We start from the raw sequence: 20,774 nt of genomic DNA on the forward strand, positions 1-20,774 counted from the left end.
ACAGACGTGACGTGGAGCAAGTTCATAACATTGAACAGCTGACAACATCGCAGATTATTCCCGAAGTTATATGAAAACAGGTTTATGGTCCTAATGGAAAAAGCTATTGGAAAGCCACTGCGTACAAGAGGAAAGAGCGGAGTTGTTTACTCCCTTCACAATTCCAGCATAACAAGAAAACTGTGAAACCGCAAGGAGCATCATCTGAATAATCCAAAATACTACTTGCAGTGTGGATCAACGATATTAAACATACTTTTCTTACCAATATTGGTATGAATTTTATACTCATAATTAGACAAAAAAATCAAGTCAAGAGTTAACTTAGTTCAGTGTCAAATTAGCCTAAACACTAAATAATCTTAAATGAAAAGCATAGTTGAAACACAGAACTTCCACAAATCTGAAATATATCCACGATATCAATTGTACTGATAGAATACGATGGATCCGTGAGACTTAGCTCAATCAGCATATATCAACGAAACGGAAACAAAAATGATCACGATGAAAAAAAAAGTATTATCGACTTTGTCTTGCTTCACTGCAAGCTTTCAAATGCAGCTGATAGCAATCCCCTAGCAAGCCGTTACCCCGCTCCCTACCCTATTGCCGTGCTACTCTTGCACAACCTTTCTCTCCCCCTGGACTTCTTTCAACTATCACCATCATCCAAGCAATCCTTTCTTCCAACTACATGGCTAAATTTTCTTCTAGCTAGCTCCTTGTTGTATCGACACATAGACCGGCCATAACTACCCTCCTCCGTTACTTCAAGGCCAACTCCCCGCTCTCTCCCTTTTCCAGATGACGGCAAATCAATAGCAGTCACGCTTGATACTTCCTATCTTCACAATCCAGTTACTTTCAAGCCTTATAAGGCCACGGTCCATCTCTATCACTGTCAATCAAATTTCAACTCACTCCAATGCAAGCATTACAGCCTCCCACTTTGTCCTTCACGACGATATCCCACGCAGCAGCTCACCCTTCCTTAATTCATTTCCATCACTTCCACAACTTTATTATTCTTCATCAGCCTTTTTAATACATTTTATTGCACCACGTACGCCAGGAATTGCAAACTGATAACATACTTCCCTTATCCCAGGAATTGCAGGAATTGCAAACTGATAACATACTTCCCTTATCCCAGGAATTGCAAACTGATAACATACTTCCCTTATCCCAGGAATTGCAAACTGATAACATACTTCCCTTCCTGTAATCAAAATCAGTCTGAAGCAAAACCGTTACATTTTAAAACTTAACGGCACGCCATTTTATTCATATGTACTCTCGAGTGTGTCACCAGGAGAAAACTAAGACAACTATAAGCAAAAGATTCAGTGATTAAAGATACAATCTGAATCCACATTTTAGAATCTCTCGCGAACAGTACCGCAAACAGAGTTCATCTGTTCAAAGTCCTTCAACATCCAATTAGCGTTATATTCTCTCACAAATCGTGTTAAGTCTTACTGTAATCTGATATATGAAGGGAAGAATATTCATTAGTTTGTAAACATGATGAGGGTATTATGCTCTGAACAGTGTCTTACTGAGAACCTAGCCGACTTCGAATAGGCGACGAAAACATTCTACCTCCTAAATAATATTCATAAAACATGATAATCTGACGTCTGACAGAGTAAATTCATGAGACGACACACAGCTTACATGTCTTGTCAACAGCAGAGCAGGCGACATAATGAAAAACGAAGTTGTAAATTAGAATAAAAATTTAGTGAAGAGATTTGTACGAGTACTACAGAATAGCATCGCTGAACATAGCTCTCAAGTATACAAGAGGAGCGGTAATAGACAGTTTTTGATTCAGGTGATCGCTAGATCAAAAAGGAATGAAAAACACTTTACATAGCTTTTTGCTATCATTTTTCTTTGGGGATTTACTTCAGTAATATGTGTCTGCTTCATCATTCTCTCCAGTGATAATTCTAGCCGTCGACTCCTCAAAAACTGCTTGCAAATTTCTCTTTGGTAAACCATTTAAAGCTTGATTTGATACAAATCTGAGTGAACATATAAAATTTCAAGTAAAATCTCTTAGTAATTTGTTGATACTGCTAGCTTTCTCTGGCAGAAAGCCCTCTGTAGTGATTTGGACATAATGTTAATAACCTCACCAGAAGGAACTTCTAGCACAATCCCGCCACGCAGAAAAGTAATTCGCAAGGAGAAATTTTTCGACATTAATCCCTAATATAATAATATGTAAAAAATATAATATGTAAAAACAATATAGTATGTGAAAATAATCTGTAATATATAAAAATTAATATGTAAAAATGCTAATACAATATGTAAAAGTCCTAATATAATATGTATATATCCCTAATATAATATGTAAAGGTTTTTCTAGCAACTTATCTTTTCAATGAGGCGAATACCAGGGAATTAAAAAAAAAACATTTGATGATATAATTATTAAATCTACGTAGTGCATTATTCGGTCACTTTGTTTCAAGCCCTAGCCATAGCATGATACTTAGATGGAGTAAGTTCTACAACGAGCAAAAAATCAATCTTGTTATGTAAAGTAAGAATTCAAAAGTTGCTTCCAAAGCTGCATAACATGTAAAATAAGGTCATCGCCTTAGATTAAGCACCAAACACTAAAAGTGTGGATCTCATAATTCATTTTCTAGCAATCATTTGTAGCTTAAATATTTCTTACTGATTTGAATAGTTACCGACAATTTTGTCACCTCATACATTCCCTCATTATCCCTATAAAAATCTTTCAGTCTATGGTTGTTTTAAAAAGTAGTAATAACAAAGTCGTGGAAAAACTTTTTTCTCCATTTAACCGTATTTCAACTTTCTCATTATTTCACTTTCTCTTTGACTGTCTGAAATGTCTTTTAAGCCTCCTTATTACAAAAGCAGCAGATGCTGATAATGATATTTCTGCAGAATTAATTTGATGAATTAAAAGTGTAAAATATAAGATGAATTAAAAATTTATATACTTCTTAAGAGTACCTTCTTAAGAGTATAAAAACTTTCTACCTTCTTAAGAGTATAAAAACTTTCTACCTTCTTAAGAGTATAAAAATTTATATACTTCTTAAGAGTATTATTAAGATGGAAGACAATGCTTAACTCTAATTTTTATTCCTAACCTTAAGATTAGATCAAGCGCGTATAATTCGCTCACAGAAAAACCTCCACATAGAATTTCCTAAATTCTAATTAAAGTGTTACCATTGCCGTATAAAATCTACAAGTAGCATGAAGTGAAAGATTCTATGCTAATCTACTGAGATATATTCATTCATCTCAGACTTCACATCGGCGTATAACTTTAAGGATACCCAAGTATTTCAATTTTTTCCAACATTATAGCATAGCAAAGCAGAAACCTGTAATTTTGTTACACAGCACCTAGTACGAACGGAAGCAATTCAGCGGTATTGAGAAGGTAAAAACAAGAATTTGAACTGTTCCAATTTGACAATAAATGAAGTAATAGAAGTAAAACTGCAACACCAAGGAAGCTAAATAGATGGATCCGGATGGTTGTATCGAAACATTATCCGATTATGCACAGCAGTAAATCACACAGGTCATCCAGTTTGGGAAATATTATAATGCATGGGACACAAATTACACACAGAAAATTTCTAACTTGTCGCCAAATTAAGTTTTTGTTTACAGTGAATCTCCACTCAGAAAATTCTACTTAAATAACTTATTAAGATGAGATTTTGAAACGGTGTTAACGTGCTGTTCGAACTGATTTAACAGTCTCTTCCATATCCAGTCTACAGATGAAAGTGCACAGTTCAATAGTAATCATGCACATCATGGAATGGAGTCACATCATAAGAAAACATCAGATTCTATGTCCTCATGTATGTACCATTCTAACGGTAACTTGACTCATGCAACTTCATGACATAATCTCAACAACAACTATAAAAAGGTTTACAATGATTACTGGCTTCTAATCTCCTCTGTTGCACAACAAAGAAAATCTAGTAAGGCACTACTCATTAGGTCATCGTGGCTAAAATTACGGTTAAATTTATAATTTCACTGAGGAAGCTCAACGAAGTGTTGAAGTTTATCATAAAGGAAGCAATAGATAGCAGGTGGACTATGAGATATGACATGATGGTATTCGATATATATATGAATACCAAGAAGCTGGGTAAACATGGGAAGAGTGAGGTACTACCCAAGAGAAAAGTATCTTACTACCTTCCTCAAACAACAACATGCTTACTCATTGTCTATTGCCTGATGTACTTCCCATCAGTCAGCCATTCTTAACATTTATTACAGTCCAAGCAATGATGCACTGCCAACAAAAATGTGTCATAAACACAACATTGAGTGATTTGTAGGGAACTTCCGATGTTTCATATCGACATTGACACAGGCCGTGTAGGCCGCGATATTTCCAATCAGCCATTATTTAAAATGAAAGATTTGAAGAGTTAACAAGGCTCAGAGTTTCTTGTAATTTTATTGTTGCTGAAATACTTTCTCCAGTATTTCAGCAACAATACTTTCTCCAGCTTCTATTACTGGTATTATTCCAGCGCGCTGACCATCAATCATTAGCCGAGGTAAGTCGCTGACCAATAATCATAAGCTACATTAAATTGCTGACCACTAATTGTAAACTGAGCCAAGTTGTTGACCATTAATTATAAGCTGGATTAATTTATTTATTGGAACAGTTGAGACAAAAGGCCGGGATGAATAGTGTATAATGACAAAATCTGAGTTCATCTATTGTTCATTCGGTTAGGATTGAATGTGAAGAGTCTGGCAGGGTATATCGATATGATAGAGCAGAACTGCGATGGAGTAAGGTAGTCTGAGGATTCTGGTAACTATGAAACAAGCAAGTGAGAATGTTGGTTGCATTCGTTATGATATAAATTAAATACTACGAGGCGAGCAAAACAGATTTGAAATAGCGGCAGTTAGTGGAATGTTACGTGTCATATCAGGCATATTTCCCTAGCCGTAATAACACAGTGAAAAGGAACGAGATCCCATGATTGACAACGTACATCAGGTGGCATGAGGCTTTCAGATATCCAATGGTAAGGTATTTTCTTTCAGATATCCCATGATAAGGTATTTCTCACAAGTACGATATATCCTAAAATGTAGTATGATACTTTCCAAGTTATGGTGTTTTTAGAATTTATTTTAAAACGATACATGAAGATTGAAAGCACAAAAGGTTAGAGTTCATTAGCACGTTGCTATGATATGTTCCCATGACAACTTCTTTTTTCATTTATTATAGAGAGAATTTAATTCATATAATTGTCGTTATTTTTATATGTAGTGCGGAACACAGCGCAAATATAATCACACATCTGTTTAAGAGTTGTCATGGCTTTCTCATCGTTTTTGCAGTTGTAATTGTTATCTTCGCATCATCCTTTTAGATTTAAATAACTTGAAAAGATGTAATTACGTTAGAAGCGAAGATTTAAGTGATTCCAGTAGAATGGAGAAAATGGTGCAAAATGCTTATTCAATCCATGATATAGCTTCAAGTTAGCTTACTGTAAGCTGAATCAAGTGTAAGAGCAAGCACACTTTCTTTATTAACGTACTAGAGTGTGGCAAATAAGTATTTTGTCGGGATAGAATTAATATCTTTACTCATCAAACAAACCTCAAAAAATAATATTGTTAGCATGGTAGCGTGATACTAGTATAGCTGCTTACGCACAAATGCTATTTACGTCACAAGTTAGGATATAATTAAGGAGAAAAAAATTTGACAAGTAGAGAATATCAATAATTATATACAAATCATCTATCCCCTGACATAAACTTCAGCAAGTAATGTGTAAATCGCTAGCACCTTGATTTCAATATACATAAATAAGATTTGAAGATAAACAGATGTTTCCGGCAGTTAAATGTTCACCTTCCATTTTTGCTTCGTTCAAAAATTGCTTTGTATCACTGAACTCTGTTGATTGGACTGATTCACTGGAACTTATCGTCAGTAAAAAAGGCAATGAAACGAAGGGTTTTTCAAACAATAGTCTTGCAGTAACTTTTGTTTTTTCTTTAGAGATTCCATTACGAATTTGGCGGTACTATAGTCAGCAAATTATACCTCATTAGTTGCATCATTTATCATCAGAAATTCTTCTTAGCTATTTATGAGCCAAATATCCATTTTCTTTTGATGAAAAGAATTTTTAGAACTAAAGTAAGCGGAAAATGATACATTTTTATCTGGATTTTATTGACAGTTCTGAAAAAATGGCGACATGGCTTATTTTTGAATAAATGAAACTTTGATCAGTTATTTCAGATGAGTGTGACCGAAAAGATAAGTGATATGCTGTTTCAATGTTGAGCCAATGGAATCAGTTGCCTTTATTTCACTGCCAAATGTGACCGAATATTACTTTTCTCTTCAACTGATATAAATTTTTGTTGTATTTGTAAATTCGTTGGTGCTGCATCACTTTATCTAAATATCTAAACAACTTCTGTTTCACTGAGACTTTTATGATATTTTTGTTTAGCCAAAGTTATTAAATGGAATAATTTGAAAAAAGTATGACGAAAAAGTGCTTCAAAATGTGGACACTTGCTTTCAATGTAAAAAAATCTATGAAAAAATAAAATAAAATGAAAAAATTTTTTATTGCACCGATACAATGTTGTATCACCAGAAGCCAGTACTTTGGAAAAATATTGGCTGCTAACTTCCCCCGACATCACATTTGAAAAGAGTTGAAACATTAGTGTAGGATATTGTCACAAAAGGACGAATCATAATTTGCAAAATTAAAAGAATTCTAGTTTCGCACTTCTGTTATTTTCATCGCACTGATGAAATGGTCCAACATTTCCAGTATCTTATTGTATATCTCCGACAAAATTATTGCGATGGTTGCATTTGCATTTTGTTGCATTTCTCGTTCGTTTTCAAAGTTTTGTTGCTCAGACAGGGAAGCTGTCAATGAATAAAATCGAGTTGATATCAGGTTGATAAAAGTAATTGCCACTTGAAGCTCAACTTTATTAATCAAAATAAGAGCTGTGAAACGAACACATTTCTTACCAATGAGAAATAAGTTTTATTTTTCTTTGGTAGTGATAAACTTCCGATGACCGATCACCATGCTTCTCATCTTCAAGGCCCTCACTTCTTTTAGGCTAATTGCCGGTGCTTTAGGCCAAGTGCGCTGCTAATACTACACATTAATCTTCGCTGTTTTATTGTATAAAAAAGCAATTAATAAATAAATATCAAAGTCGCATAAAACAGGAAATAAGCATTGGTATGATACAAAACTCCAATGTGAAGATTCCAATATCGCGAACGTCCATATTAAATTCTATGTTATACATACTTAATACTTGAAACTTATAAACTTAATAGATACATTTAACAATTATATCTTGATCAAATTCAATATGAATTTACTTCCAGCATTTTTGGACCGTCTACGAGAGAATGTAGCATCTTCAAGTATGATATATCAAAATTTTCTGGAGTATTTTCATTAAATTCGAATATAGTGAGAACATTCTTGAAATTGTTACAAACATGATTTTACGGCAGGAAAATCTGCGATGTCAGCGAGCTAAATTAGTATAAATATTATCGATCTTCTTCCAAAGGCATTAATTCTCCACAACATTTTATATATATATATATATAGAGAGAGAGAGAGAGAGAGAGTAAATGGTTAATGATTAAAAATAATTTGTAGATCTGGGGTTGGATTTTATTTAGTAATACGGAAATTTAAATCAAATAGCAGCATTTACGGTTCATTCATATATTAATAAATGAATGCTGCTTTCATAGTTGGCATGTAAAGGAAAGGAAGATATGTATCATTTACCTATTTAGAAGGATATCTATTTGGAATTATCAAATTTCCTATTAAAAATGTAATGTAATCGAGCGCATAAGTATTTGATTATTCCAGTAACAAATTTGATTGCATTTGTGTTCATCAAAAATACTGTAATGCGTGTCCTATCCTTTAACTGTCGTGAATCTCATGTTGATGAGATACTTCTCTATGGAAGACATATATGGATAGAAGGAATGTTTACAACAAGTTCAAAATTGCAAAGAGACTACCAATGAAAAACGGATTTGAATTTCTTAGAATGGTTAGAGGTAATGTTCCAAAAGAGAGGATAGGAACTTCAAATATAATTGAATAAATGTTCCTTCATGAACACAGCTGCTGATGATCTCAGTTTAGAGGTAAGTCAAACACACTGATTGTTAAATTCCCTGCCTGCAAATTCTATCCAACAATCACCGAGTGAGTGAAGATTTCAATAGATCAGTGGGAAAGCTTGAAGGCTTTCAATATCTTTCTTATCAAATATACTTCAATGATTATCAAAAAATACGGCTTCTCTTTCACTGTATAATATCTCATCCAGAATCCGAAAATTCTGATAGCATCTTGGAAAAAAAAAATAAAACTTGCAATCCCCAATTTTTAAAAAAAAAAAATGATTTGATTTGGATGAAAAACCTGGCTTACCTCTAAACCGAGGTCATTCCAGTTGATACCACGAATTTGTACTGGTTCATAACATTGCGATGATTTGGGTCTAAAGTTTTCCGTTGGAATATTACAAAATCTCGTAGATGACAATCGTATGGCCGTGGACATCCATCTAATTCTATAATCGGCATCATATCTCCAAAACTCATGGATTTTACAACATGAAGCTGGTTATAGGATAGGTTGACCACTTCCAATTTGGGCAATAATAAATCATAGCCAGCAAGGTAGCGAATTTTATTATGTGAGAGGTCAAGCTGAGTCAACTGTTGTAAGGAGTAGAGTAATGGAACAGCCACGAAATCATTATGGGAAATAATTAAATTTCGAATGAAAAAATGGGAATCATTCTTGAATTTAAGAGTTTTAAGCAGATTGTATAACAAATCAAGTCTCCCTAAATTTATCGCGAAAATGGAAGCTCCCAATGAAATATCCGATAGATTGCAGAAATTCATCATGACCGTCACAATTTCTGTACTATTTAGTGATAATAAATGTTTTATCACAGAATTTGAGATTCTAAGAATCATGATTCCAGATGGAATCGGTGAGATGTTTTGAAATGTGACGTTAATGCATTCATATACACATCGATTACTTTGTGTATCCTGTCTACAACTATTTCCGTTATTAGAAACATTACTAATAATATCGCTTCCTATTAGGACTGCCATGACACAGGATAGCGACAGAAGAACGTAGTAATAAGAACAAAATAGAAATGAAGGATTAAATTTCCAAAATATTAGCATCAGCAGAGGAAAATGAAAAAGTGAAGGCTGTAATGCTGCACCAAAGTAACCACTTCCAGAAAATTAAATTAAAACGAAATATAGCAAAAATTTTGAAATTCGAGGCAACCAATGGATGATTCGTACTTCTAATTAAGAATTTTTATTTTGGAGGCAATTCTCTTCAATTCTCTAGTGAATCTGATAATGGGAAATGCCTTGAAAATCCACAAATATATAAGTTTCAGAAGGACGTAATCATCCTTAATCCTTTCAAGCAGAAATAATGAAAGCACGACGGAAGCAATTATCGGTTGACAGCAGAAGTTGTCATAATCATTATCACCATTATCATCATTATTTTGACCGTGTAGTTGCTATTCAATTTAATAAGTCTGGAGAGTCCATCAGGTATTTCTAATGGAACTAATGATAATTTATTAAGAGCTAGTCTATACCAGCTCTGTGAAGAAAAGATTCGTCCACTTCACAACTTATTATAACAATTTCCTATTCATCGTTGCTTTGAGAGATAAAGTGAATATCAATAATTATAATTTTTGCGCTGGAACTGCCCACATTGCTCCATTCGATGGTCACAGGTTGCCAGTAAGCTGAAGAAACAGAAGGCAAATAAGCTTTGAATGTATTTCCCAAACTATTCTGCATTTTTGGTCAACTTTGTTTTTCCACTTCCTCTGTTTTTATTTGTAATAATGAATAATGTATAAGCACATCATATTTCCTTCCTGCTTGACGACTTTCTTTTGGTACATGCAGTACTTTCACTTTCTCGAAATACCCTCGGGTCGTACCTCAATTACATCCACAGAACTCGACTTATGTAATGTCATCATGAAAAAAAAAAGTGTACATAAGGCCGGATGAGATTTCAATCAATGTGTTTCAAACAAGAGATTACTGGATCTGGTTGCATTACGGATGAATAATAGAGGTACTTAGCAGATAGCATTTAAATATGAGTCTAGAAATTGGCATTTGAGTTTTTTTTTTTTTCTTTTTTTTTTTTGAAAGGAAGAAGTTATTTAACTGCCAAACTCTCATATTAGATTCGTGAACGAATGGATCACTATTTTAGAGAAATGACATATCGTACGCCAAATCTATCGAAGAAATGATCCGCGTTTGCTCTTGAGAAATGTGAGTGTTTCTAAAAGCAGAAGAAATTAGATTTTTTGAAATCATAAAAAAACACAAGTCTGCAAAGAAATGTTTGAAAGACAAAAAGTAAGATCGAGAGCAACCGCAGGAACGGTTTCATCACCATCCGGAAGCGTTTGTCACTAAAGCTCCTCGCTGTTTTTATGGGAAAGATGTCCAACAAACTGAAAAGGTAAGATTGAAATCAATAGTGCACAAATAAATCATTAATGGTTTATAAATAGAACAGTCTCGAAGAAAATCTTCAATGGTATCCTTTTTCTTCATAAATAAAAGTAAACAAAAATGAGTGAAAAATGAATGCTTCGGCGTCTAAGGTTATATTAGCATTAGCCTTACCACCTCACCTTACAACAAACGAGGGGATAAAAGGAAGTCAACAGAGATATTGATTTGACAAAAAAAATTATGTATTTGGGACATGGCATGAAATATGGGAACAGCCGAAGTTTCTAACCAGAATAAGTTCCATCAGTTCTAAAATCTGATCTAAATTCGATGTATGTGTAATCTAACTCATGTCTTACTAATTTTATTTCTGCAATAGTGAAATCGACGAAGGTAAAGAAAAAGAAAGCGATTGACATGGAAGGATTCCCAACGGAAAGTGTTCAAAGAACAGCGATAAAAGCGAATTCAAACATTCACCAGATAAGTGAAATATGATCAGCAAGCCAAGATATCCGTTCGGAAAACAGAGTAATCAGAGCTATGGGTGAATAGATAACCCCGTTATTCACTAAAATTTAAGGAATAGAGGAAGTCGCAAAGCAGCAAGACAGTGTGAGAAAATTCCAATACCACCAGACATAAAACCTTATCTGGTTAAAACTCAGCAAACGCGCGACCTTAATGTTCCAAATGCTCATGAGACAGACTAAGAGATGAAGGATGATCTCAACATCCTTCACAATCTGATTTTAAATTAAGAAACAAAACTGTTAGTCTCATACCACGTAATTACTGGTCACGTTAAAATAATGTTGACAAGTCCTTCTCAAAATATTTTATTGGTAAACACTTTTTTCCAAGTATCTCAATATCTTCCAATCATTATCCTTGTCTTTTCACTATAATGATAATAACATAGTAATATAACGTAATGATAAATATAATAAATAATGCTAATAACATAATAATCAATAATAAGCAGTCTTGCTATCAAGTTCCTTTTTACAGCAGTTGCACTGCTTTACTCTCTGACAGATATTCTTTTTACTGTAAATACTTCTGTACACAATCTTCAAAAATAATAAGATACAATCCTCATGACACAAATAACATTAACAATAGAGGAGAAAGTTCATCAAATATAATCAGTCTTTGGCTTTAAAACAATCGAACCACGCATGAGTTAACAAATTTATGAAGCCGAAATTAAAACTGCTTTAGAAATTTTGGTATCTGAACAGTATACCATATAACGTACTCACATGCTGCACGTTTGCGCTATCAAATTTGCAAATCTTCCCAATGACAGGGCAATCATACCCATTATACTAGGAGTTTCTGAAATGCTGCAGTTGCCATGACGATTTTATTTGTAGGTAACTCGATACATTATATCTTACGATATTTCACCATAACCTCTGTCTGTATCATGGCTTGGAAACGTTTTCTGTTAATCTAACAAAAAACTTCATAAATCCATACTAAAAGCATATAGACTCGGAGGGGAATAACCAGAAAAGAGAAAGACAAACCGAAAAGAAAATCGTCACGTCAATTTACTTGCTTTTGAAATCCGCAAGTCTCGAGGAAGAGATCCATGAAAGTTGTGAAGTCAGTGCCACTGCCGCGGAACAAACTGAGGGTGTTTAGATCTCAACAGCAAATATGTTCTTACTAAATCTGCTAAAGTAAATAATAAATCTTAGCAACATAAAAATTTCCCAGATATTCTACAGCATTATCCTAAGGTTGAATAGGACACGTTAATAATATGTTCTGATATATTAATAAGCAAGAATAGTTTGAAACTCCGCCTTATATATCAAAGGGTGATTAAATTAAAAGGTACAAGAGTTTGCAAACTGACTTGCGTCCAACCCGTCTTCATTAATCAAAACACTTTTCACCGCAAGTTCAATTATCACAACTTTTTGTCCATAGTACATATTTTGATCCGGCTCAATAATTTCAGAGTTAATTTATTGAAGTTTGCAGTAAATATAATAATAATAAACTATTCAACACTGAAGGAACCCGTTCAAAAATTATTGTCCATGCTTTTTTGTAATAGATTTTGTGGTACCTGCAAATTTACAATCCATAAATTAAACGAATTTTTAAAGACAAGTAAAACATAAATAACAAAATCCAATTTGTCTAGAAAGACAAACTCTTGGAATTTATCTTTCTCATATCCCCTTGCTCTTTCTTAAAAAACCAGAAACCACTGTATACAGTTTCAATCTCTATAAGCTATAATTTTCAGCTATATCTTGTTGATACTCGTTTGAAAAACATGAAAAATACATAATTATACAAGGCAAAACTCACTTCAAGACATTTTTGTGTGTAAAATAATGATGCTAGAAAATTCGATGACGCCACCTGTTTCTCGAAATTTGCTGCCGCTCGATCTCTTTCCCACGGTGCTCTGAAAAATAGGCTTTTCATTTCCTCATTCTCCGAAATATCATTTTCCGGATTTACGAATAAGGAGTATATACCTCAAAAGCTTTAAGCAAGCCTATAAACATGACTATTACTCCAAGGTACTAGTAGTCTAATGAAAAGCCAAAGTGAATAAGACAGTTTATTGACTGCTGTTGCAAGTTCATTTTGACAGATTTTGTATAGTGTGCCACCACTCCGTTAGATAACACAGTGCTAGCAGCGAAACAAATTCACCTATCCTCAGTCTTAGCAAATTTGTTTCAAATCAAACAAAAAATCTACTCGAACTTAGGACAAAGTTTATACCCCCTTACTCAAAATGTCTACATTAACTTTGTTACGAAGTTCACGACACCAAAAATTTTCTAATCAGGGTATGAAAAGATCTGAATTTTCAGTCCACAAGGATACAATCATATACATTATCGTAGTACGATACCGCAACATTCCCTTTTTACTTTCTATTTCTAAGTTAAACATTTGTTCGTTTGGATTTGTCAGTACAGTTAGATTTTGATCTTAAAACTGGACTGAACCAGAACAAGACTGACAAAAAATCTGGAGAAACCACCAAAATACTAAGTACCATGTTCCAAAAAATTGAAAAACTTACACAGCATCTAGATTTTTGGTTAATCCGCGTGTGAAATGTTTTGTTGTACTGATATGTAACACTAATTCATCAAGTGTATCAAATCGCTGAGCACATTTTAGACAAGTGAAAATATTACTAGTGATACTGCTAGGAACACATTTACTGGACGTTGCTGGCACCGGTAATTTTGCCGTACCAATTCGATGTACCAGTTGTGACAATTCACCTAAAGCATCTGCTGCTGATGCTTTCGTTGAATCTGAAATAATTTATCACATCTTTCAGAATCTACATGGCTGCAGAACACAAAAAACCTTTGTTTGCATGCGGCTCCCAACATACAGTTTTAGACTGCATTTAATCCACCTGGGCTATTTAAAAAATTGTCAGCAAATTATTAGTCATGCCGAGTTGTTAAGAAATTTTTGGATTTCCTGAAACGCTCCTTTTGCACTGAAATACAAGTAAATGTACTGAAGTATTATAATAAACAAAGTCCAAAGTTGTTCAGCAAAAGAACTGATTTCCTTTTCCTGTTTATGAAGGATTTCCAATACGCTTCCTTCACAATAACTGGGCCTACACCGTTTTTCCAAGGCTTGCGACATCATTCGAAATGTCAGAAAGATGGCTCAAAGTTTCTAAGTTATCTGTTCTAACTCCCTTCATTGCACTGTGACGTATGATTAAACTTCCTGTAGTTCACAATTTGTTCAAGATTATAATGCAATACTAAGGGCAAATGTACCGTATCCAAAGCGTAATTTCATCGAATTAGCATTGCTGCGCGATTGCGTCAAAGCATATCTTGTCGACGTGGAAGGCCTACTGCTTCTGTAAAGCCCAAAAGTTGAACATCCCGCCTCACTGTTTGCTCGCACGCATCGCTCCAAACGTTTCAAAGGTGATTCTGAATCCGTTGACGCGGTAGATCCGTCGGCTCGAGAAAAACTCGTGGATGGAATATCAAATAAATTGCTCTGTGTGGAATTCCTATTAGCAGTGAACACAGAAAAGGACTTGTGGTAGTCATTGATATCAGAAATGATGGGAACTGGATAGCTTGCAGGAATGGGGGAGCTGTATCCATTGAGGGATCCGTAATGGGCAAACTGCGATCTGGAAAATCGCGTGCACTCCCCGACACTACAGCATCTCTCAAAATCATCCGGCTCATACTTTGGAACTTTCAAGAGAGAAGTATCATCATGGAAGATACCTGCCGCGTCTTGCATGGCAGAAGCACAAAAAGGACTTTCGACCGAGTCGTCCGGTTCCTCTGTTGCTGAGATGATTGTGTTGTGAACAAGAGGGGAGGATGACGGAGAACGCCATACCGCAGAAAGCAGCTCTCGGGAGTACCCTACTGAGCCATCTTCCTCCGGAAATGCTCCACTGGAAAGCCGTTTCGCGGGCCTCGCCTGCTTCTTCCTCATTTGTCCATGCCAGGAGATCTATCTATATCACTAATGACGATGATTCCCATGGTTAGTCAGGGAGGATCCTTTCCCTTGCCTCTTTACACCCTCTCCCCCGTAATGCCTCCCGAATCCTTTCCCCGCCTGCTCTCATCAGAATTCCATATGGCACCCTGATCCCTCCCCGTTTCTCCTTTTCCTCCTTACTCTCCCTCCAGAGAAACGGAGAAGGGAGCTGTCTGACCGCCTGCCACTCCACCCAGCCCAATATGATTGATTGATTGATGGCAACCGACACCACGCCGACGCATTCCCTTCTTTCAATCCCATCCACTGCCTCATGGCGGTCTCGACGGGAAACCTTGTCGTCGGTGTTTTTGAGAGGTATGTCGAATAACAAATGTCGTGTACGTAATTAAATCTGGTCTTTTACAGGCTGTCTGGATGTCAAACAACAGAGCAAGACGAGCACAACATGGCGGATCTGTTCAGGACAATGCGGTAACTTATTTTAGTCAGGATAATGCGTGCATGAAAGATCCTAGCAGGAATGCATATTTCTTGGGGAAACTATAATGCGTGTAATACGTTGACAGAGAATTGTAATATGTAGACGAAATGGAAGAGAGAGAAGAATAGATGATGCATATTTTCGAATACTGTATAATTTTATACCCAACATGTTTGGGGGTGGAATTATGTTCGGAAGCATCATGTGAATGAAGTTCTTTTGTTTCCTGTCTTGTGTTTTAGTTGTTATATTCAGCCGATAATAGCAGGGAATACCCAGTTCTTCGCAGTTTGTATGATTTGTATTGTCGCTTATAGCCTAGTCAATTATAAAAATTACCGAGTGGTTATCAGCTGTTACTATTCATATTTTTATGTTTTGAAACAACCATATACCATGAATAGAAATACGTGTTGGTTGTCGAGGAAATAAGCCAGCCAAGTGATGTTGATAAAGAATAACTAACAATATTTTAAGCATTTGATGGCTGTCAGTACAATTTTTACCGCACTTGTGGCATGTCCTGTGAGATGTGAGATATATATCAAACATATTTCCATATTAAGTGAGATAATGTGATTTTCTTCTCTTGATAGAGCGCTTTACTGTTGAACATGATTCGAACATTGACAAGTAACTCCTCGGCAGACCAAAAAGAACTGGATCGTAGGCGTTTGGAAGCTGGATTTGCTGAAACTTCAAAAGAAATAGATCATCTGGTTCTTGGTAAGCAATAAAGAAGTGAATGTGCCAACTTTATGACAGTGACTTCCCCTTCATTTTTCCCCTTCATTTTTAGTTTTTGTATTCAAGAAAATCCGTAGATAGCATTCACGCAACTTTTTCAGTTTGGTTCATGAAATCACACTTCAGTAGTCTATTAAATTTTAAAAGATGTAAGAATTGATCAAAGGATAAAAATCTTCAGAGCACGAGAACGATGTTGGGACTTGTTTGGAGTCATTCAGAAATGTTTCCACTCGAATCACGGGTTGGTTCTCTTTTTTTTTAAAATTTAAATAAGCAACATTTTATTTAGACTCGTACATCAGGACAGCAGTCTTATACATAGATATACCCTTAAAATTCGTGATACATTTGTCTAATCTTTCAGCTTGCCGTGAAAAAGTACACAGCATACGTAGTAGTTTGCTCACATGTCGTTCCTTGCTGCAATGTAGGCGGGATGACTTAAAAAGACTTTGGATGGAAAATGCTCAACAAAAACACGTCAGCACAATTCTGGCTCAAATGTATTCTCATTTTCTAGTTCTGATGATATTTGAAATCGCATACGGGAACCACGAAATGTTGGTAAAAGCAAGGTGAAATGAGTCATCAACACAGTGTCTTGACTTGGTGAGAATCCAGTCAGGACAGAATGTTCAGTCACATATTAGCAAATGGGTAGAACGAAACAGTTTATATGTTAATATTGTGAATCTTCCTTGATAGGACTGTAGGAGATTTGTAGTTGTGTCAGCAATTAGAGTATTACAGAGTTTGAATGTATTGGAAAATTTACTGATCATTGGAGTATTTCACACGATTTATTTACAGAGAAGGATTGAATCGTTTAGGAAGTGAAGTTGAGGCAGCCATGTCCACTTTAAATTACCATTCAGCTGCAAATTCCTTAAATGAAGCAGGTTTATTTTTCGTTGTCCATGATTTCAGAAGGGACAGATTATTTTCGTTGTCAATGATTTCAGAAGCAACAGATTATTTTCGTTTTAACTGATGAGCCTTATGATGTAATATTCCAGATTTATTGTTCAATGGTCCGTTTTCAAACATTGATGGATTGAGTCAGTTACGTTCACAGTTGCTTGATTTGTCAAAAGTGAGTTAGAAAAAAACTTTTTTTCTGTCAAAATTTTCTCTATTCAAGTCTGTAATAATTTGTATTGAGCAGCTGTTGGTAAAAGTTTGATAGAAGCGCAGTTTTTCCACTTCATTGACTGCAACTTTATTCAAGCAAAAGATACGTTTCAATAAGTCTATGTTTAAAAATTTGTTTTTTCAAAATTTGTTCTTTACCTTACGTTACCTTATAATCCTAGGGTGTTTGCTTCAGAAACTTGTAGAACGGATTGTTAGTGACATCACAAATCATTTGATCGTTCGGCCGTTTGAAAAACATGTAAGTTTTAACATCTTATGATTGGGAGTGTAGAAGTGATTTTGATGTTGTACACTTAAAAATTGTGAGGAAGCAAAGTCTAATAATTACGATCTGTTTCGGTCACTATTCCCAACTCTTACAATAGCCTCTTTGCTCACAATCTAGGACTGTTTTCTTCTTTGTACATCAGTTTTAGACGGAATGATGCTTATGACTCCTGCTTAAATCTAAATCTTTAAAAGATGTCCGTCAAAAATTATGTGTAGATCAATAAGGAATTTATTGATAATGTCAGGAAAATAAGCATTATAACTTTTTGATGACGGTAAATGATATTCAGATTTCCTTTGGCTGCCACCTGCGTTTCTCTGAATAAGTTGCAGTTTTCAACTCCCATTTAACTTGTTTCCGTTCCCTTATTTATTTTTGAAAGTAACCCGTTTAAATCCGTTACACGTATTCATGGTGTTACTTTTAAGCTTGTTGAAATAATCAAGTCGCTGCCGGAAAATAAAGTTGCGGAATCAGCGGAATGCGTTGAAATTATGTCTCATTTTAATGTAAAAGAAAGCGTAACCTCGAATGGCACATATTCTGTAGCTGCCCGTTGTGCCGAAAATATTCACGCATTATGTGTATTCGGCAGACTGTCAATCACACTTCAACGCTTTTTGCAAAGTTCGTCGACAGTATTCATCCGTCTGATACATACATCGGCGAATGTAGTCTGTGTTGCGTTTGATGGAAATCAAAAAGGCGATGAACAAAATTTGGCTCAGTTTATGCAGTTGGTATTGTTTCCCTTGTTTCCTTGTTTAGGCTTTACCATATTCGAATTTGTTTTTTTTCATTTTTTGTTTTACGGAATTATCACTTTCAAAGATAAAACCTCTTTACTTGTGGCAAAAGATTTCTTGGTTTCTACTATATTACCATAAACGAAAAAGTTGGAGAGATTTGAGGTTTTTAGCAAAGCAGTGAAATAAATTAGAACTGAATTAAGACACCCTTCAGATATCTTTCAGACATCTATACCTTTCAGGTCCTTATAATTGTGGATCAGCTATCTACTTCAATTTTTTCCATATTTGCTAATTTTGCTCCAGATGTTCCTTCCTGTCCAAATAAAACAGTTCATATTTTCTGTTATACTAGTGGTTCGCAACCTTTTCTTGCCCATTTTGGCTTTTTTATTTGTAGCAGGAACCAAAGATATTCAAAAATAATAAATTCTGTTAATTTGAAAATAAGCTTTAAACCTAATGCATTAGTTTATCAAATATTGGCAAGGATAACCCCCACTTATTTTTTACTCAGCACGTGCCGCGGCCCCGGCGGACCATATTCTGGTTGGAAACTATATTTAACATTGGAAACTATATTTAGCAGTAATAGCAGCTATATTAAATGCATTCTTTGCACAGGTGCTAAGTCAGTTTCATAGTAGCTATGAAGCCCATCTTGTAATGGATGCTGAACTTAAAAAATTGCGGCGAAACGATTTGGGCGATGACGAACAAGTATCATCCTTGTCCGAAAATTTTTGGGAAACAGCACAGGCTATAATTGAAGATCTAGTGGATGAATATATCACAGAAAATGGCAATACTTCCAATTTAGTTATGCAAAAATCAAATATATCAGCTGCAGAAAAAGTTACCTTGTTCAGATTTGATGCTTCAGCTTGCGCACTTACTACTCAGTCCGGACAAACCATTAAGCAGGTCGGTTTCATTTCTCCAATTATCAAGATTTTCTTTAATGATTTGTAAACTACAAAAAAGAAATTGAATACAAGGAGATAGTTGAACTGAATTTTTATATATTTGCTTGCAGTAGTTAGTTTCGCATTCCCAATTTTTCGTTTTCCAGCTTCATTCTCTGATATGTCCGTCGTCACCGTGGAATATTACCGCTCTTTATCCACAACTTGAGCTTTTCTGCAATGAGCGTGAAACCGAAACAAATGCAAAACCCTGTCGTTTGCGTTCTTACTTACATTCATTCATTGTCAATGTTTTCATCGATCAGTTCAAAGGCAAACTTGAAGCTGTTGCTGAGCAAGCACTCAAGGAACAGGATGCTTGGCGTGTTCTTATGCATTACCCTAATCCAGTAAGTTTTTAACTTCACGTACTTCCAATTGAAACTGCTCAGTATAGATCATCCTCAAATGTTTTCATTTTTGAGTATATCTTTTTGTGCGTCGTGGATTCATTCTTTTGTCACTTTTTATTTGCAGAAAGTTTTGGGAAGCTGTTGGAATGTTTACTCAGTTTGTAACCAAATCGGAAAATTGATTCTTGCCATGGATAAATATACAGAAAGATTATCAGCATTGTGGTTGCTTGTTATTGATGAATTTTCGGATAGCGCTAATAATGTCTATGAAAAGATCTTGTCTTCCTGGAAGCCCACTTCAGAGGGAAAAGATTCTGTGGTAAGAATTATTCTCTTTATGCGCGACGAATTCCTTCTCTGACATATTTGGACTTTATACTTTGATTTAATAACGCCCAAATTGAATGAAACGTTTTGTAATACTGTTGTGCAGCGCACTCAAAATATTCTCCAAAAATATTTCAATATTTCATATGCATGTTGCTATCATATCATTAAGGTTTGCTTAGCAGTCTACCTTCCGATGACTCAAACTTTATTTTTTTTATTTGACACTTCAAGTCCTAACTTTGGATTTGAAAACTTGTGTGTGCAATAGAACCAGATGAAATTTTTACGTGACTGGTAGCGATGTTCAGGCTTCCAGTGTGAGCCATGACGATGGATATAAAGAAAAGCGTAAAATAAGTGCAGCATGGGCAGTGGACGAAGATATATCACGTCTCTTGAAGAGTTTACCAAACTGGTTCATGGTAAGCAACTATGAAGATAATTCAACTGCCTCGGTCAACACGCCTTCTGCAATTTCACCCACAAGTGAATCGGAAAGTGATATATGTTGCCGAAATGAAAGAGAATCTGAAATTTTCATAGGTAAATTTTCCTGTCCTTGTTGTGGTGGATTT

At 35.2% G+C, this 20,774-nt stretch overlaps 5 protein-coding genes across 5 annotated transcripts in view; 1 reads left to right on the forward strand and 4 right to left on the reverse strand.

Annotated features, from left to right (window-relative positions):
• Positions 1 to 655: 655 nt before the first annotated feature.
• Positions 656 to 1,600, reverse strand: LOAG_00092 (hypothetical protein; the record flags this gene model as incomplete). Its single annotated transcript, XM_003135633.1, has 3 exons — positions 656 to 844; positions 1,071 to 1,239; positions 1,563 to 1,600. 3 exons carry the CDS (start codon positions 1,598 to 1,600, stop codon positions 656 to 658), a joined length of 396 nt encoding a protein of 131 aa, XP_003135681.1.
• A 315-nt stretch (positions 1,601 to 1,915) lies between these two features.
• On the reverse strand, positions 1,916 to 4,441 carry LOAG_00093 (hypothetical protein; the record flags this gene model as incomplete). Its single annotated transcript, XM_003135634.1, has 5 exons — positions 1,916 to 1,972; positions 2,143 to 2,220; positions 2,715 to 2,751; positions 3,965 to 4,033; positions 4,353 to 4,441. 5 exons carry the CDS (start codon positions 4,439 to 4,441, stop codon positions 1,916 to 1,918), a joined length of 330 nt encoding a protein of 109 aa, XP_003135682.1.
• A 3,995-nt stretch (positions 4,442 to 8,436) lies between these two features.
• Positions 8,437 to 9,238, reverse strand: LOAG_00094 (leucine Rich Repeat family protein; the record flags this gene model as incomplete). The annotated part of the gene is made up of 1 exon (XM_003135635.1): positions 8,437 to 9,238. One exon carries the CDS (start codon positions 9,236 to 9,238, stop codon positions 8,540 to 8,542), a length of 699 nt encoding a protein of 232 aa, XP_003135683.1. The 3' UTR covers positions 8,437 to 8,539.
• Positions 9,239 to 11,470: 2,232 nt separating this feature from the next.
• Positions 11,471 to 15,305, reverse strand: LOAG_00095 (zinc finger protein). Its single transcript, XM_020445341.1, has 5 exons — positions 14,443 to 15,305; positions 13,713 to 13,953; positions 12,980 to 13,079; positions 12,516 to 12,731; positions 11,471 to 12,331 (listed from the first exon to the last, which is right to left on the reverse strand). The coding sequence occupies exons 1-4, from the start codon at positions 15,128 to 15,130 to the stop codon at positions 12,687 to 12,689; spliced, it is 1,074 nt and encodes a 357-aa protein (XP_020304189.1). The 5' UTR covers positions 15,131 to 15,305; the 3' UTR covers positions 11,471 to 12,331; positions 12,516 to 12,686.
• Positions 15,306 to 15,396: 91 nt separating this feature from the next.
• The window catches only part of LOAG_16670 (Sec8 exocyst complex component specific domain-containing protein), a gene marked incomplete at its 5' end in the record, with an annotated part of 8,579 nt that continues 3,201 nt past the window's right edge, over positions 15,397 to 20,774 (forward strand). Inside the window, 13 exons of the mRNA XM_020449320.1 lie at positions 15,397 to 15,519; positions 15,548 to 15,613; positions 16,220 to 16,349; positions 16,552 to 16,614; positions 16,738 to 16,876; positions 17,184 to 17,272; positions 17,390 to 17,466; positions 17,701 to 17,766; positions 18,228 to 18,539; positions 19,173 to 19,472; positions 19,621 to 19,863; positions 19,991 to 20,188; positions 20,508 to 20,742. Coding sequence (XP_020307181.1) covers positions 15,397 to 15,519; positions 15,548 to 15,613; positions 16,220 to 16,349; positions 16,552 to 16,614; positions 16,738 to 16,876; positions 17,184 to 17,272; positions 17,390 to 17,466; positions 17,701 to 17,766; positions 18,228 to 18,539; positions 19,173 to 19,472; positions 19,621 to 19,863; positions 19,991 to 20,188; positions 20,508 to 20,742 — 2,041 coding nt within the window. The remainder of the gene's footprint in view (positions 15,520 to 15,547; positions 15,614 to 16,219; positions 16,350 to 16,551; positions 16,615 to 16,737; positions 16,877 to 17,183; positions 17,273 to 17,389; positions 17,467 to 17,700; positions 17,767 to 18,227; positions 18,540 to 19,172; positions 19,473 to 19,620; positions 19,864 to 19,990; positions 20,189 to 20,507; positions 20,743 to 20,774) is intronic.

The sequence above is a fragment of the Loa loa genome, assembly GCF_000183805.2.
Source record: "Loa loa unplaced genomic scaffold supercont3.12, whole genome shotgun sequence".
Taxonomy (NCBI): Eukaryota; Metazoa; Nematoda; class Chromadorea; order Rhabditida; family Onchocercidae; genus Loa; species Loa loa.

Excerpts from the sequence above, each read along its gene's own strand:
- LOAG_00095 (XM_020445341.1), bottom strand. The coding sequence starts at position 15,130 with ATGAGGAAGAAGCAGGCGAGGCCCGCGAAACGGCTTTCCAGTGGAGCA. Across the intron at positions 13,954-14,442 it reads GAAATTACGCTTTGGATACG|ATTCAACGAAAGCATCAGCA; the intron begins GTACATTTGCCC and ends AAATTATTTCAG. Across the intron at positions 12,732-12,979 it reads ACACACAAAAATGTCTTGAA|GTACCACAAAATCTATTACA; the intron begins GTGAGTTTTGCC and ends GTAAATTTGCAG.